The sequence below is a fragment of the Fonsecaea pedrosoi genome (assembly GCF_000835455.1).
Source record: "Fonsecaea pedrosoi CBS 271.37 unplaced genomic scaffold supercont1.3, whole genome shotgun sequence".
Lineage (NCBI taxonomy): Eukaryota > Fungi > Ascomycota > Eurotiomycetes > Chaetothyriales > Herpotrichiellaceae > Fonsecaea > Fonsecaea pedrosoi.
Window position 1 is genome coordinate 4,051,023 of NW_013550613.1, and position 16,368 is coordinate 4,067,390.

At 51.9% G+C, this 16,368-nt stretch overlaps 5 protein-coding genes across 5 annotated transcripts; 3 read left to right on the forward strand and 2 right to left on the reverse strand.

The window, feature by feature from the left end:
* Window positions 1–278: 278 nt before the first annotated feature.
* On the forward strand, window positions 279–1,376 carry Z517_05393 (uncharacterized protein; the record flags this gene model as incomplete). The annotated part of the gene is made up of 1 exon (XM_013430720.1): window positions 279–1,376. One exon carries the CDS (start codon window positions 279–281, stop codon window positions 1,374–1,376), a length of 1,098 nt encoding a protein of 365 aa, XP_013286174.1.
* Window positions 1,377–1,404: 28 nt separating this feature from the next.
* Window positions 1,405–3,393, reverse strand: Z517_05394 (uncharacterized protein; the record flags this gene model as incomplete). The annotated part of the gene is made up of 1 exon (XM_013430721.1): window positions 1,405–3,393. The coding sequence occupies one exon, from the start codon at window positions 3,391–3,393 to the stop codon at window positions 1,405–1,407; it is 1,989 nt and encodes a 662-aa protein (XP_013286175.1).
* A 1,619-nt stretch (window positions 3,394–5,012) lies between these two features.
* Window positions 5,013–5,783, reverse strand: Z517_05395 (uncharacterized protein; the record flags this gene model as incomplete). Its single annotated transcript, XM_013430722.1, has 1 exon — window positions 5,013–5,783. One exon carries the CDS (start codon window positions 5,781–5,783, stop codon window positions 5,013–5,015), a length of 771 nt encoding a protein of 256 aa, XP_013286176.1.
* A 4,698-nt stretch (window positions 5,784–10,481) lies between these two features.
* On the forward strand, window positions 10,482–11,851 carry Z517_05396 (uncharacterized protein; the record flags this gene model as incomplete). The annotated part of the gene is made up of 3 exons (XM_013430723.1): window positions 10,482–10,496; window positions 10,561–11,084; window positions 11,137–11,851. 3 exons carry the CDS (start codon window positions 10,482–10,484, stop codon window positions 11,849–11,851), a joined length of 1,254 nt encoding a protein of 417 aa, XP_013286177.1.
* A 1,882-nt stretch (window positions 11,852–13,733) lies between these two features.
* Z517_05397 (uncharacterized protein) lies at window positions 13,734–15,282 on the forward strand (the record flags this gene model as incomplete). Its single annotated transcript, XM_013430724.1, has 2 exons — window positions 13,734–13,898; window positions 14,284–15,282. The coding sequence occupies 2 exons, from the start codon at window positions 13,734–13,736 to the stop codon at window positions 15,280–15,282; spliced, it is 1,164 nt and encodes a 387-aa protein (XP_013286178.1).
* Window positions 15,283–16,368: the final 1,086 nt, after the last annotated feature.

Here is a 16,368-nt window from a genome sequence, read left to right on the forward strand (position 1 = left end):
TCGAGGCTAGTTGCATGTATTCCGGAAAGGAAGAGACCGCTAAACCTGTCTCGAGAGATTGCGAGGTCGAATATAATAGAGCAGGGTATGTCTGCTCAGGATTCCACTGGTCTTACTTTTTCTCTTGCAAAGGCTATGCTCTCTTTCCCCCCTTTGACGTCTTGAATCTACCCGATATATCATCTAGCTTGCTGTCGGTCTACCCTCGTAGCATCTTCACATATACGAGCAGCTTCTCCATAGGACGTGACAAAACGACGAGAAACGACGACGACAACATGATTACCCTCCTCCTTCGACTCATCTTCATTCTTCCAGTCGTGATGCTGAAACATATCCCGCCCCGGTATCGAGTCCACCCCGGATACTCATGGCACCAAGCGACCTTCATCGTCGTTGTTCGGTGGTTTCTGGAATACCAAGCACGCTCTCGACCGGTCACACCTCAACCTTTGGGACCAGAACCCGGATTTCCAAACGACGTCACCATCCACCCCTCCGCCGAAAAGATGTACCTGAGTCCACTGGACGATGGAGAGATTCGCCCAACCTCTGTGCGTGCAACGTGGTATCCCTGTCCACCACCGCCACCAGCCTCGACATCGACATCGAACAATCGATCAAAAGTCATTCTGCACTTCCACGGTGGCGCGTACGTCGTGGGGAGCAGCCACCCAACAGACTGCGGCTTCATGGCCAAGAAACTCCTTCAACACAACGTGGCGCCACACGCTCTCTTCCTCGACTACAGGCTCTCGTGTACGCCTCAGGGGCGCTTTCCCGCCGCACTCCAAGATGCCGTGTCCGCGTACGTGCATCTCCTGGGACTTGGATATTCCAGCGACAACGTCATCGTCTCGGGCGACTCCGCGGGTGGCCATCTCGCCATAGGATTTCTGCGGTACCTATCTTGTCATCCGACCCTCAATCTCCCCGAGCCCAGGATCGTCTTGCTCTGGAGTCCGTGGATAGATGTTTCCAAAGGATACGACGACCCAACTCGAATAAGTCGGATGCAGAATTTCAAGACCGACTATATCCCCGTCTCATTCATCACGTGGGGGGCACATGCGTTGGTCCCGAAAAATAGTCACATTGTGGACGTCAAGTCCCCTTACATCAGTTTCCTAGGGAACCCGTTCGCCACGAAATCCAGGGTATGGGTCCACGCGGGTGCGTTGGAATTGTTGTACCCCGAGATTGTCGAGTTTGTGGATCAAATGGCCGAGGTCGAGGGGAATGAGATATCTTTGTGTGTTTCGCCATATGCAAACCATGACATTCTCGAAACAGGCCACATGAATGGATTCGGCGCTGAAGTCGATAGAATTCTGGAGGTCGCGCGAGCCATCGCGGCGCAGGACGAAATGTCGTGAGATTTTCATGCAATGATAAATGATTAATTTACCAGAAAATCACATCTAGCCCATGTTCCTTCAAATCAACATCTTCCCAATACAAGTCTTGATTTCCCGGATTCGCTCTCTTCTCCCACACAAGACGCACAACCGTACACGCGACATTCATGATCTTGAGACCATGGCGCCTTTTGCGATCAAACCAAGAAATCATAAACTCTCGATGCGCGTCACTTTCACACTCGCTACCGATCACGATGGCGAACCATGCAGGTAGACAACCGCAGGAGTTGTTGCTAATGTCCTCCATGGCCTGGATACTGTCTAGAGCCTTTCCGACGGACCTCTGTGCCGCGCACAGTGGCATCTTCAAAAGTCCGCGTTGGAAATATATCATGGTCGCGTACTCGTAGACATTGCTCAGGTGGCGAGCCATTTGCTCCCTCTGATTCGGATGATGGGGGGTGTGTGTCGATCTGAGTTTGGACACAACTTGACTTTTGCAGGGAATCTGTCCGAACATTCGCGTCTCTGATGGCGACCATGACAAATCACTTTCATACTCGTGAGTAGGTGGGACTGTGTGTGCATGTGTCTGTGTCTGTGTCTGTGTAGGTTCGAACAGCTGGCTGTGGCTATCTTTGGGAACCTGCGCCAACACGCGCTTTTCGAGTACCTCGACCTCGTGGAGATCGAGCGGCTGCCAGCCTTGCCGGGCACGACGGCGCAACTCGCTGATGCGAATGATGTTTCGAAATGTCGAATGCTTCATGGCGAAAACCGGAACTGCGTCGTCTTGATCTTGTTCTTGGTCGTCACCGTCATATGTCGATGATATTTTCAGAGCGGCCAAAGTGTCGGAAGAAACGTCCACGTTCCCCATGACGGCACCGCATAAGAATAAATACGTGATGCTGGGGTGAACTCCTGGGTCTGACTGGCCACGAGGATGATCTCGTGTGCATCTACTAGTCAACCATTCGAGCCCGGCGCGAAGATGATGTCGCCACTCTCCTGGCTGGCCTGAGACGGAAAATTTCACCATATAAGATAATATGGCCATCAATATGCCGTCGAACCCTTCGGCCGCTGTCTGGTCATCTTGAGGTAGGGATATGAAGTGTCGAAGAGTTTGAAAGAGGGCTTGCTCATGCTGTAATGCGAGCTCGAGATATCGAGAACTAGGCCCGTTGAGTTGTAGAAGACTGTGGGCGGACACTGCACATAGTGCGTGGAAGAGAGCGGTGCTACCATTCGGCTTCATAGCCATGCCACAGACTCCCTTCATTGCCATGGGAAAGGCGACAGTCCAGCAGGGGTTCGAGGCCGTGTCTATCACGATAATGTTCTCAGCGAAGAACGTCATCCAATGGTGGATTAGTTCTCTGCTGCAGCCGGGTAGAATGAGAGCGTCTAGATCACGCAGCATACTTGGTGAGTGATAATCTCTGTGAGGCTCTGGAGACGTTGTGATCTCTCTTCTCGACACTCCTTCAGAGCCATTTCCAGGACCAGGTGGAGGGTGATTGGTGTCATTAACACCTGTAAGCGCTTGTCCCAGAGGTTTCGAGCTGCGAGATTCTACACGAAATACTGAAAACGGACCAAAGGTTTGGGTAAAGGTAGCTTCATCCGTGGTGGTTTCGAGCGTGTCGAGCATAGCACTGATGTCGATTGGAGAAACGTTTCGTAGCGCCTCGGTATCTTCCAGCTGTACTGGCACGGCAGGTATGATACGATCCATGAACCTAGAAGAGGAGGAGGAGAAGAAGGAGGAGCTTGTTGCATTGGTATTGGTACTAGTGTTCGTTGCCCATCTCAATCTCAGACCGTATCTGCCACAGGCCAGTCCAGATTTGCTGCACCTCTGGCAAAATGGCTTCTTCTCATCACATTTGAGATGGCGCATTCGACAAGTCCAGCACCCCGAGGATGTCTTGGCGTTGTGTCTAGATGTGCTTGTCGTATTTGTACGAACCCGAGTAGGGTGTGAATCATGGGAAGATTTGGGTTCGCCACGTTTGGTGCTGCCCATGGTATAGCGTTTCGGGACCCTGTATTCAGCCAACAAGTATGCATTCAAACCTATCCCTCAAGAGTACTTCGTCCTGTCAGCACAAGGATGGCTGGGAGTGAATAAACCAAGGAAAGAAAGGACATTTTGCGATTTGCGATCTGCAAGGGCAACTTCCACGTAGCCGACATGTCGCTGATGAAGCATGAAGGATGTGCCCTCTCTAGCAGTTGCTCCACTTCCGCAAACATGAAACTGGATCGCTCGCGAGGTTTTTCCTAATCGCCTGAAATGGCAAAGCTCATTTCCGTAATATGTATGGTATGACTCTCACGTGACTTGAAACGGTAGGGATGAAAAGACGCAGCTTCGAGAGCGATCGAGTTTTGCCAAGACCGCCAAGTTTCTTAGCGTGTCCCTTCGGAGCAATCCTAAGTCTTCCGACAAGAATCACAGGGCGGCATGTGGGAGTGTGATGAGGTTTCTGTGTTGCCATTAGCATAACCTGCATCATATGCGTGGTCACCGATGAAATTGTGAGTGAGGCTGGTGTCTCGATAATAAGTGGCCGGATCTCCGGGCACAACAAGGGTGTCCGAGATTGGTGCGATGGATCGACTCCGGTCTGAAGGATCGATCATCCACGCTCGAGCTCCAGGAGTATACCTCACCCTCCGCACCTATTCAGACTGGAATGCCTCAGGGAGTTGAAAATGTGATTCTTCAAGTGTATATTTTGTTCTATGGGCTATGTACCAGCCCATCATTTCTGGAGGCAGATTGCCGTGGACTTTTCATTTTGGTAGTCCTTTGTACCAAGCTACCCTCGTCCAACGGCTCCTCAAGCGTAGACTTTGGTTCACCTCATCTTCGTATCGTACATGGGGTAGGCTGAGCAGGGTATATTCTCATATTCTGCCTGGTTCATCTCAAAGGGCACTAGATGAAAAGTCGTCTCCATCAGACTCATCCGAAGCTGACTAGGCTAATACCAAGTCTGAACAATATCATTCATCGTTCCTAAGAGATGCTCGCGCCTCTGCCCAGCATGCCTTCTGAGCAGCACTCCCACGTCACTGCCTGGCCGAATCTGGTCCATTGACACACCTCAAAAAGCCTGTTTTTGTCAGATTTTGGGGGTAACAACCAACTATTCGCGCAAATCATGTCCATAGATAGAGCCATACGTCCTGGGCTGGGAGTAGTTGAAGTTTCCCAGCCTGCGGTAACGTCACCGATGCAAATCTCGCAAAAAAAGTGCCGTATGTACCACTCTGACAACTATCCATCGAAGATAACGTCAGACATAGACATATTAGGCTGATGGTGTGTCAATCTCGTTGCTGGGCCAACTCGAGAGCTGCGTATTCGACTGCCGGACACTGAAATCCCGAGGGCGGCTTAAGGCTGCACTAGGGCAGTTTTGAGTCTCGTTTTGGAAGTCATATCCATTCTTTGGCCCTCGTGGGGGTGCCTGGCCTGCCCGGTAGTGTGTTGGAGGATTGGCTCATTGCTGACTCTGATTGTCCGTCTCATCAACTGTGAGAGGCGAGATCAGGCGTCCAAGAAGCATGTTTGTAAGGTCCACCAGCCAGTGGATTCTTCAAAAGTTTCGTCTGCAGAAGAATCTGGCAGGCAACTCAAACATCTTCATACATCGACTCACTCTTCACTCGTCCCCGACCGAGCCAGGCGCCTGGGGGAGGTTGTAGCAAGCCGTCTACCTTTTCAGCAATCTGGCCTCTTCTCTGCTCAGCGGCACGTCTCTCTTCCTGATCCTTTTCTGATTCAACCCGGCCTTTGGCCTCTGCTGCTGCGGCGTAATTACCAGCTCCTCCTCTTCCGGCGTTTCCGGCGGGATATAGATTTTGGCTCTGTGGACTAGGAGGTTTCGCTTGAGCGGGAGATGTGAAACTGGCTGGTAAACTCGGGCTTCGCTGGGGAAATTTCACGTCGGCGACAACATAATTCCCAGCTCCGCCACGCCCAGCAGACAGATACTGAGCTGAGTGCTGGCGCAAGGGCCTCGTATCATGCGTATTGATGCTTTCCAGCCTAGCTGCTGCTTTGCGGCGCTCTGCTAGGGATGCATGTTGTGGTGGCCGATTCGCTTCGAGATCAATAGGCGAAGTAGATCGAGGGGCGAGTTGGACGTCCGTCTCCCAGGTGAAGTTGCCAGCGCCACCGCGGCCAGTCTTAACATAGGGACCATAGGCGGAAGACATGGAGACAGAGGACATAGACGAATGGCCGTCGTCGTGGGAGGAGTACTCGGAGGTAGAATGGGACTCTTCATTGTGTCGAAAGGAAGTGTCAGTGGCCATGGGCGAGACCGACGAAGCGTAGGAGTCGAGCAACCACGACGCCCATGATTGTGTAGCAGCAGCCCAAGACTGCGTGGTCGAGGTCATGTTGTTTATTGCGGAAAGATGCCAATGATAATGCCTTTTGTGTGTTTGTGTTATTTTCAGCAATGACGCATTGATGGCTACCACAATAGCAACCGAGAAGGATCAGGATCCCTGACAAGGAAAAAGGTGGGGGATTGGCTTTCTTTGGCTTCAGACCTGGGAAGACTTGTACTCGTAAGCTCCGATAAACATTGCAGTCTGCAAAGTCAATCAATTTTCTTGTCTAAATACACAGACTTTCCGAGCAAGCCAAATGGCATTCACAAAAAGAATGTGGACGGCGGAGGAGGAGCAGGAGGACGAAACCAATAAATTATGGCTAACAGTCGACTTTCGTATTTTCTACTGCTTAGAAGTTCATGACAAGCTCAAAGGTCCGTGGCGCCGGAACGACGATAAAGGGGGGAGTTACAGGCAACCGCAAACACTAATTAGCTGATGGTTTGATTTTAAAAGACCCGAATACGGCTCAAGGCGAGATGAAATTGGGGAGCCATAAACGCCGGAGAGAGGAGAATGACTTGAACTCGGCTGCGCTTCTCACAGCCTCAGGTCAAAGTCCGACCACAAAATGCGCCCGCGTGAGAGATAAAACTAGACAGAAACGACGGCTTGGTGAGGGCTGGCACACTGGGTGGTTTCCTGAGACGAGATTGAGGTTAGGGAGGTTAGGGTTGGATGTAGGGGGGACCGGGGTTACTCGTAGGTATCGGACTTGTCTTCCAATAGCAGGCAGAGAGGAAAGATGATGATAATAATAATAAATAAGAAGCCCCTTCAGCCTTGTTCGCCTCACGGTGGAGGGGGACAAAAGCGGACATTGGCCGTGATGTTTTGGGGGGGGATTTCACTACCCCGTACTACTGGACTCGGTACTTGGTTGAGGACAAAGCAGTCACTTGCAGTCAGCCACCAACCACCCACAACCAACTACCAGTGCCTCAGTGCGTCACCGTGGGAGTTATGGTTCCCTCGTGCTTGTGCTCGTATCTACCGAGTACAAGTGAGAACGAGAGACTCGACTCACCCTCTAGGCACCTTGCACGTGGCCACCACCTTCCAGGCACCCATGTTTTCCCAAAGCCACTTCATGTCCACCCCTTTTCTTGGTCTTCCACCTTGTAACGCGGGGCTCGGCCGGCAAATAATCCAGACCGAGTACAAGCTACAAACTGTAGGTACATACGAGTATGCAGACAAGGAGATCCCCTACCTGGTAAGTCTTCCCCTCTCGCTGCAAGGTGAACCTAGTCGTGCAGGCTAGGCAGATGAGGAAACCAACAACGAACTCCAATATCACCGAAAACCTATCACGATGCAGCACCAAATCAGAGAAACAATGACTGAGTGAAAAATATTTTTTGGGTGGATTTGTGCGTGGTACGATAAGGGGAATCACTACCTCGTTCGCTCGTACTGAGGACTCGTACTGGTACAAGAATAGATAGGGACAAGGGGCGAGATGATGCTCGGCTGCCGGTCGTTATCAGTTCTCCAGTACTAGGTAGATACTTGGATGTTCGCCGATTTCGGACCCTGGTACAAGGCAATAAATGGTATATCAGGTATGACATGTTTGGTAGAGTGAGCGTACAGAGTACCTCATTATCATTGACCTGGATTGCTGAATTCTGGGCCCCTCTCCCATCTTTCTCCTCGCATCTTTCGGGAAGGGAGTGTATGTCGTATACAAAAATACCCCCTCATCTCTTTCTCTTCCCCTCCCGAACCCGGATCTCGGTTGACCTTCGACGGCAGCTGGATCGAAAAGCTGGGGCAATCTAAGCTCCTCCTCGTAAACCGGCCCAGCCGAGGCTTGCCCTTACTTGTAGATAGAGACAGAGGTAGAACCCCGCTACCTACGAGTAGTGTCGTGTACCCGTTATCCCGTGTAACCGAGTAGTCGTGGGCTGTCTCATTACTGTGGTCAAGGGTAAAAGGCACAAGGTTGGATAATCAAATTCCTGGGTGTTTCTTCCGGGAAAATGCACTCGATATGATGGCCTGCTTATCCAAGCGCCTAGGTACCAACGTGTCAATCAGGGTGATCTTTAACATTCTGTATCATAGTCGGTGACCTGCTGAATTGTCCGATTGGGTTCCGTTGAGGGATCAGCGCCGTGACTGATCGACTGGTTTCGGTGCCACGCGGATGGTCATCGACCGCTATGTAGCATCCATTCTCATTTGCCGGAGCCCAAGCATTCCTGAGAGACAGGCATCGCAAGAGATATTGTACCAGAATACTCGGTCCTCTGTTCCAGCATTATTCAAACAAGGGTCTGCGTGTCTGCGTGGACTTGTGGGCAGCTAAGAAGGCCCCAGGCCCATGCTAGGACTAATCCGTTTGGCCACCCCATGTTTCCCGCGTCCGTGCCGTTTCCAGGTCGTCTGAATGATGACGAAACCGGCCTGACCAGTGCCGCCGCTGACTTGGACGAGCAGGAAAAATATTATGCTCTGACAAAATGGGCCACGGGGCCACGGGTTGAAGCCGCATCTTGCGCAAGCCATGCATTAAGGGTACGATGTACTCGTAACAAAAGTAAATCACCAGTTGGCAGCCGATGACGGCATCTGGAATTCGGATGGTGCGTGGTTTTGTGGCCGTGGACCATTGGCATCAGGCGACCTCGCCTGACGGCTCGGAAGTCGCCCCCAAGGCCCAAGGATTGGCCTGTAAGGATCCCAAACCGTACCTGGCACCGGCTTGTTGTGCACAGTTCGCATGGCGGTTTGGTGGTTTTGGGCATGGCTGCCGTGACTTTGATCTTATCGCTGGTTCGACCATTTCCTTGTCATTTGGTCCCCCACAAGCTCCCCTAAGAAGCATTGGTGCCTTGCCGGCGAACTGCCTATTGCCTGCTAGTGCCGTCCCTGTTGCACTAGTTATCGTACCCAATGACACGTCTGTCGCCAACCTGGGGGCAATGACCACAATGTATCCTTGTCCAGGCCATGCCAATCAGTAACTCCCTCCATACCGCGAAGCGGGCATGGTGATTCGCGGAGTCGCAGTTACAGGTCGGTGCCTCGAGCGCAAGAATAATGAGAAGCGCCCATCAATGCCCAGAGTATCCATAGTGTTTTAATTTTTTTTCTCTCCCCTTGAACACAACCTTGCCCGCGCGAGGCCTCCAGGTATACGTTGCGGACTCGGATCCAGGGGAGGTCCGGTTTACCCCTCTCTTTCTCTGGGACTTCAGAAGAAGGGCATCCGATCTTCTTGATTTGTAGTCGCGGTGGGTCACCGTTTGTACCGTGTCTGGTCGGCCCAGAGTTTTGGAGAGTTCAAAGGGGGGGAGACAAGGAGCGCTGCGGCTGTCGAGCTCTTTGGGGCGGCACGGGGGGTAGAAGCCAGTCGGTTTTTAGTCAGGTACGGAGCGAGGAGCTGATGGCGCATTTTAGCCCATCAGCCCTGGCTTGCCTGACCCATGACCTTGAGTAGTGCATGACTTGATCAGGACCATGCTCTTTTCAGCTTGTTGCCCCATCTTTTCCCATGGCTCCATGTCCATGCCCCATGCCCACAAGTGTGTGATCTGTCGCCATCAATCGCAAAGAGCTGATCAATTCCCAAAAATCATGGCTGTGTTGTCCCCTCCCCATTTCCCTTACTTTTGTCGCCCTTTCTCTTTGCCTTTTGATCTGTTTTGTTTTTCTTTGTTTTTCTTTGTCTCGGTAACGCGTAACGTGGATCCGTAGAGAGGGCGCCAGAGCAGGAAACAATTTCTTCAACCGCCCATGCTGCTGAAACAGATACCAGTGAACTGGTCTAGAGTTCGGTGCGATTAATTTCCTGCTGCGAGCTTGAGACGCTTAGGCCCAGGCACGGGCGACCCCGCAGCAGGTGTGTGGCAGAAGCAAGGGACGCGGTCAGCCAGTCAAACACAAGGCCAGGAGAGGAGAAACCCAAAGAATAGTATCAGCACGAGGATAATACTCAAATCGGCGCGATCAGCAGGTCCGTCAGAGAAGGAACAGAAAAAAAAAAAGAACAGAAGAGAGACGGCCATCTGCCTGACCTATTCACCATCATCCTTTCTTACACGTACCTCTTCTCTTTCTCAAACTAATCTGGTCTGTTGTGTCTTTGGATATTTCTTGATTCCCAAGTTCAAGTCTGGCCGGGCTTTGGTTGTGCCAGCACCGCTTGGCCGTCTCCCAACCTGAATTGCGCGCCCACACGCCACAGGCTGCGATCCTCGATCGACGAACCACGAATCCACCCGCCAGCAAATCCCGAACCTGAACCTGAATTCCTAATAAAAGTCTCCCCCCAAACTTGACCAAAACTATTCCGCCCGTCGGTCCACGCTGCTCCCACAGTTCACGGGTCCAGGCCACACATTTTCCCACAACTTGACTTCCTGTACCAGACCTCAACCACCTTGTTCCATCTACGGATTGTTTCAATAGATTTTTGTTTTCTCGATAGAACAGTCCACCGTGACAACTGCATCGCCGCCGACTTGCAGTGGATATTTCGATTCCAGCTGCAGTTGCCCACCCCCTCGCGCTCCTCAATCCTCTGATTTCTCGGGCATTCCGAACCCCACAAGACGCACAAACACACACAACACCACCCTCTCACCTCACTTGGCTGCTGTTCTTTCTTGACGACTCTCAAGTCTCAAGACTGCCTCCAGTTTTGAGCTCGAGAGTCGTCTGATTTCAAGAACTTGACATTATTTCAACATGGCCTCCTCCAAGGTGAGCAAAGGGCTCGGCCCATTCTCGACGCCGTGCTTGTGCTGACCTGGGTTCAAAAACAAAGGAACAACCGAGTTCTCGACCTGCCTCTGGCAGCTTTTCCTCACGCCACCCTCCTACCTCTGCCAGACAACACTCTCATTCCATTTCGCTGTCGGCTACAAATCCTTCCCATCGAGTAAACAGGAGGAAGAGTGTGAACGCAGGTGCCTCGACAACTGCACAGGCAGCGATTGCCGCGGCGTTGAGGGACCAGGGCGATCTCCCTGGTGTCCCGGTCCTGAGCCACCGCCGAAGCACAAGTTCGAGAAAGATGACGGAACCACACTCAATGAGTGCTCGGCCCAACATGCATTCGTACTTTAACGGCCCCCCTGGCACAGCTGCCGCCGGTGACAACGATGCAGTCGAGGACAATTCCAACGATGAGGATACCCAAGCCTCATCTAAGAACCTCAAGAATCGGAACCGGCGAGCAAGCGAAGGATCACACCTCATCAAAGGCGAGGGCAAAAAGTCGGCTATTGAATTGAGGTGTGATACTTGTGGCAAGGGCTACAAACACAGCAGCTGTCTCACCAAGCACCTGTACGTAACTCCTGTGGTTCCTCTTATGTGTGGCTGACGCCGTTGATCTTAGCTGGGAACATGATCCCGCATGGGCAATCACGTCCAAGTTGCTCATTTCCAAGCATCAGCAGGTTCAGCTGCTTGAGGCTGCTTCGGTGTTGTGTAACATGACTGCGGAGAATTTGCCAGCTGGACAATCGGAGATTGAAATCGCTGCGATCGATCCAAGCGAAGATTCATCTGGATCTCCCGGGTTCTCCTCGTCCGAAATGCAAGACGAACTCAGCTCGGTCGAGACCACCCCGCCCCCCATGAGTGAGGCAGCGTACCCCGTGCCGGACTCGAAAAGGTTCAGCACGGGCAGCACTGGCTTCTCGCGGTCGTACAGATCTATTCCATCGAGCTCGTACGCCGAGAGCTTTCATTCACCGGGACTGCCACCTCATCGGCTCTCTGGGGTAGACTTCCGCCCCAGCACGTCTGGGACTGACGATGGCACGCTGGCGGCTGCGACGGCAGGTCTCACGTTCAGCAGCGGAACTCCTCGTACCAAGCCTACTTATCTAGGCGCCGATGTGCCCCCTGTACCACCATTGCCACAACAATACCAATCCTTCAACAGCAAATCATCCGACAGTACATTGACAGCTATATATAATCCGTTGTTGCAGATGCACCCGCCTGCGTTGACGCAAAACCTTTCGGACGAGCGCAACTACCGGGACGGGAGTGATGACAGGGATGTCCAGATGGACGATGAAGAGATGTTCAGGATGGATCAATAACGCGGTGCAACGAAACCAACGCCGCGGGGCTAATCACATCCATCCGCTCCTTTTGATGACCCGTATTTTCCTACTTTTTATTTGGCCACATGCTTGGGGCATTTGCTTACTCAATTGTACGTATTTGATTCCGACATACAACCGACAACGACTTCTCCATCTGGACTTGTCGAGGAAACGCCCGTCCAGTCCACCATGACAAATCAGCTGCTAGGACAGTTAACGACAGGAAGACGACGGTTCTTGGGTTGCACCATTGGAGGACATGTTTCAACATGACGAAAACTTTGGAGGCACAAGGCTACTGGAACTATTATACTTTTTTCCCATCGTTGGAGAAGAAAACTATATAACTTCTGTGCTCCGCGGACAGATCCTGAAAACACCGATGAGTCGACTCTTGCAGACGCTACGAAGTCGACGAGGTTAAAGTGAGTGGGACTGTCCTGCACGATGCGTTGAGCAGGATACAATATTACTATAACGAAATGGATTTCATTGTATGCAACACGCGACCTGGGCATGGCTTGCCTATTCCTATCCTCCCTGTGTCTGGCAGAGGGACTTTCGGAGAGGGAGATGTCTCTTTAACTAGGGAACTCTTGTGATGTGGGACGCCTTTTTTCTCGTTTCAGCTGCATTGTTTTCCAGGATCTATTGGTGTTGAGAAGATATCGCGTGTTCTTTTGAAAGCGCGTCGCAAATATCCCCGCGATTTCGATCGGCAGGATTGACCTCTGACTAATGGAATAGTGTCGTGATTGACGATGAACTCGAGGTACAGATGGATGTTACGGTGGGCAAACGCTGATCAGGGGCAACTAATTTTGGCGCTTCGAAGGATGGAGAACCCCTGGATCGAGACAGGGAGGCAATGAAGATCTTCAGGTCGGTCTATCTTGGTTTCTTTGCTTCCTGATCCTTTGAGGTGGGAGCCCAGTGATGTGATCATGTCATGCTTTAGGGCTAGTAGTAAGTTGATCGATCGCTGCGCTGGACGCTACAGATCAAGTTTATATCTACAGGGACTAGGCGGTGGGACCTGGCCCTTTTGAAGGCGAATACTTGTTGATATCAGCCAATGTAGCCTCAATGTGTTAGGAACCAGCTAACTAAGGAGATGGTGAAGGACAAGGATTTCTTACTGGGGTAGTCAAGCTCAGATGTCCCTCGAGTGGGTGATGGAATTCTCGGTCGGTAATCGGAAGATCTGCATCTGAACTAACAAGTACAGGCGAACGGAATTGGACCGAGGTCATTTTCATTGCAATGCAATGCAATGGCATGATAAGGTGAGCTGGAGAGCTGGAGAGTAAATTGTATTTGAGATTTAAATATGTGTTGTGCTATAATATTACAACAAATACTGGTGGTCCTGAATGGGTTAGATAGATACCTAGACACTAGGCAGATACCCAGATAGAGTCCGATACCAATGCTGGAAAAGTACCTAGCTAGTATTATATTACACGCATTAATTCCTGCTTGGTCGTCTTGGGAGTATCAATATCTTTACATCATTCCCGTCTCTCTCGTTCTCCACACGCCGCATCTCTCGACAAGAGTCGGTCACCTCTACCATTGACTCAGGTATTTGACTCAGGTATTTGACGGGCGTACTTTTCCCCCGCAGCCTCGTCGCCTATCGCCTCGGAACCTTTGCCCGGTTTTGCCTCTCACCATTGACTGCCTGCCGTCACCACCGCGCGATAGATAGATAAAACGCAATAGATTCACGATCCATCCACCATCCACCATCCACGGTCCGGCCGCGCCTCTTTTAGCTGGAGCACAGTGTATTCCACCACTCCCAATTGTGCCGAGGCCCCCCTTTTTTTCTTCCAAGACTTCCCGTCAGTCGATCGATTCGCTTGCACTCGAAATGCCGCTGACGGCGGCCGAAATCATCGCCCACCCGGCCTTTGATACCGTCGAATGGCGCCTCGAACCCTCGAGGTCCGGGTATTGCGAGGTGGCCAGGGCCAGGCACGGTGGCCCGTTTAAGCTGTACTGGGAGATTCATGGCAAGGGGGACGTTAAGCTGGTGGTACGTATGACTCCCGTCTATTGATTGTTCTACTGGACTTTTTTGTGCTTCGTGGTTGATGGCATTGCTTTGGGTGGTGAGAAGGACGGGGACGAGGATGAGTGAGGGTTTGGGGGTTCGTGTAGGATTCCTGGTATGCTAGCGAGAGGGCGGTTAAGAGACTTTGCGCGAGACGTGAGATTTGTGGTGGGGAGTCTGGTCAACGTCAATTTGGACTTCTCTTGGGGGGAGAGAAAGAGAATGTGAGGTTCTATTATCAGATGGAGGGGAGTGGAATATCTCGGATACGAAGAGCCGCGTGACCTTGCCTATCCCTGCTTCTCAACGCTCAACCTCTACAGTTCCTATCTCACTCCAAACCCTTCTGAACATCTTTTATTCACAGTGGATCATGGGCCTCGCCGCCTACCGCACAGCCTGGAAGCGACAGACCAAGTACTTTGGACATGAGCGGTCGGACAAGTACTCGTGCTTGGTGTTTGACAACCGCGGAATGGGTCTCAGCGACAAGCCTTCGTGTCGCTATTCCACGTCCGAGATGGCCCGCGATGTGATTGACATGCTCGAACACGTGGGCTGGTTACCACCCTCCTCGACTACATCTCCCCATGACGCCGCACCGGCACATGCACACGCCCACGAACCAGCGAAAACGACCGAGACCGTCCCGCCTCCCAAACGAGACCTACACTTCATCGGCGTCAGTATGGGCGGGATGATTTCGCAAGAACTGTCGCTGCTGATCCCCCACCACGTGGCTTCGCTCTCGCTGATATCGACGGCACCCCGCCTCGTGCGCACCGTGCCCTTTATCCAGAACCTGCGGCAGCGCATCAACATGTTCATCCCGCGCGACATTGACGTGCAGCTGGACGAGATCGCGCACCGCCTCTTCTCGGACGAGTTCCTGGCCCTACCGGACACAGAGTACCCAGACGACCCGGCGCGCAATTTCCCGACGAACCGCGACCGCTTTGCCGCCGGCGAGCTGCAGAAGCGCATGGACCGCCACGGCTTCACCAAGAAGGGCTTCATGCTCCAGGCCATCGCGGCCGGGTGGCATCACAAGTCGGCCCAGCAGATCCGGGCCCTGGGCGACGCGGTTGGTCGAAGTAGGATCGCCGTCGTCCACGGCACCAGCGACCGCATGATCGATTTCCATCACTTTGAGTTGTTGCGCGCTGAGTTGTCCCTCGAAGAAGAAAAAGGGAAAACTTCGGGCGGCGACGACACTGACGGCTCGGAGCCTTCTTCGGGACCTGGATCCTCCTGTACGTTCAAGGTCTGGGAAGGCAAAGGCCACGTCCTGGTCTGGGAGGTCGAAGACGAATTCAATCGCTTTCTGCAGGACCACTTCGACACGTGCGCCAATATCGAGGGATAGGGTTGAACAACCCAACCAAAATGGCTTCTACGAGTAGCAAGACAAAACACCGCACTGCCTGCCTCTCGATATTGTCCATTCCAGCCTTTCTTGCTTTGATACTACTCGCTCAATTGTGTGAATATTCGGATGGTATCGCATCACCAACATGACCGGCATTCCAGCACAGGAGGAAGTGCACAGATGTAGCCAAATGTCGTTATCGTTCGACTACCCAAATCCACCGAACCCAACCCGACGCAGAACCAACGTCGAGATTCAAGTCCGCCATGGATAATAAATACCGCCGCGCGAGCAGTCAGATGGGAAACGGTGGAATCGAGAGAGCACGCCAGAGCACACCATCCCAGCCAAGCCAGAATAGAATACAACGAAGCATGAGCTATAGAAAGAGAGAGAGAGAGAATGGGGGTTACTTGTACAGCCTGAGCCTTTCACAAAGCTTTTTCGTTGGGTTAGACTTTCAAATTGACGTGTGGATATGCAGATATGGGGGATGAGGAGATAAGATACATAAATGGAAAGGTACAGTAGCGAAGGGACCGAATTTAATGCGGTAGGATAGTGGCGATGTAATATACCTAGCATAAACATAGGTGCTGGCTCGGTAGAGGGAAAGAGACTAACTTACACAATGTACTGTAGAGTGCCTAGATAGTGATTTAACAGCAAGACTCTTGGGAGACACAAGAACAAGACGATAAGGATAAACTAAAGGAAGGGATCAGGTACAATGTACCGAGTAGACCTTTACGATTTTCTCTTCTCTTCTTCAACCCGCCTCGCTTCCTTCTCCGGTCAATATACAGATCCTCTTCTCTTCTTCTCGCCAGGACCCCTCGCCATATTCTATCCTGTCCTGTCTCGAGCGGAGATATATATACGTACACAACAACCACACATCCATATACACTCTCTGTTGTACAAAGTCTTCCCGCTTCCTGGACATGTAAAGTGATGGGCGACAAAGACGAGGCAAAAACAGATTTCGTCACTGCAGATGCAGATGTGAGATCCTCGTCGTGTTGCAATATCGCCCGTAAACTAACGCCGTGCTCTGTTCTTCGTATCCAGCTGCGTCGGGGA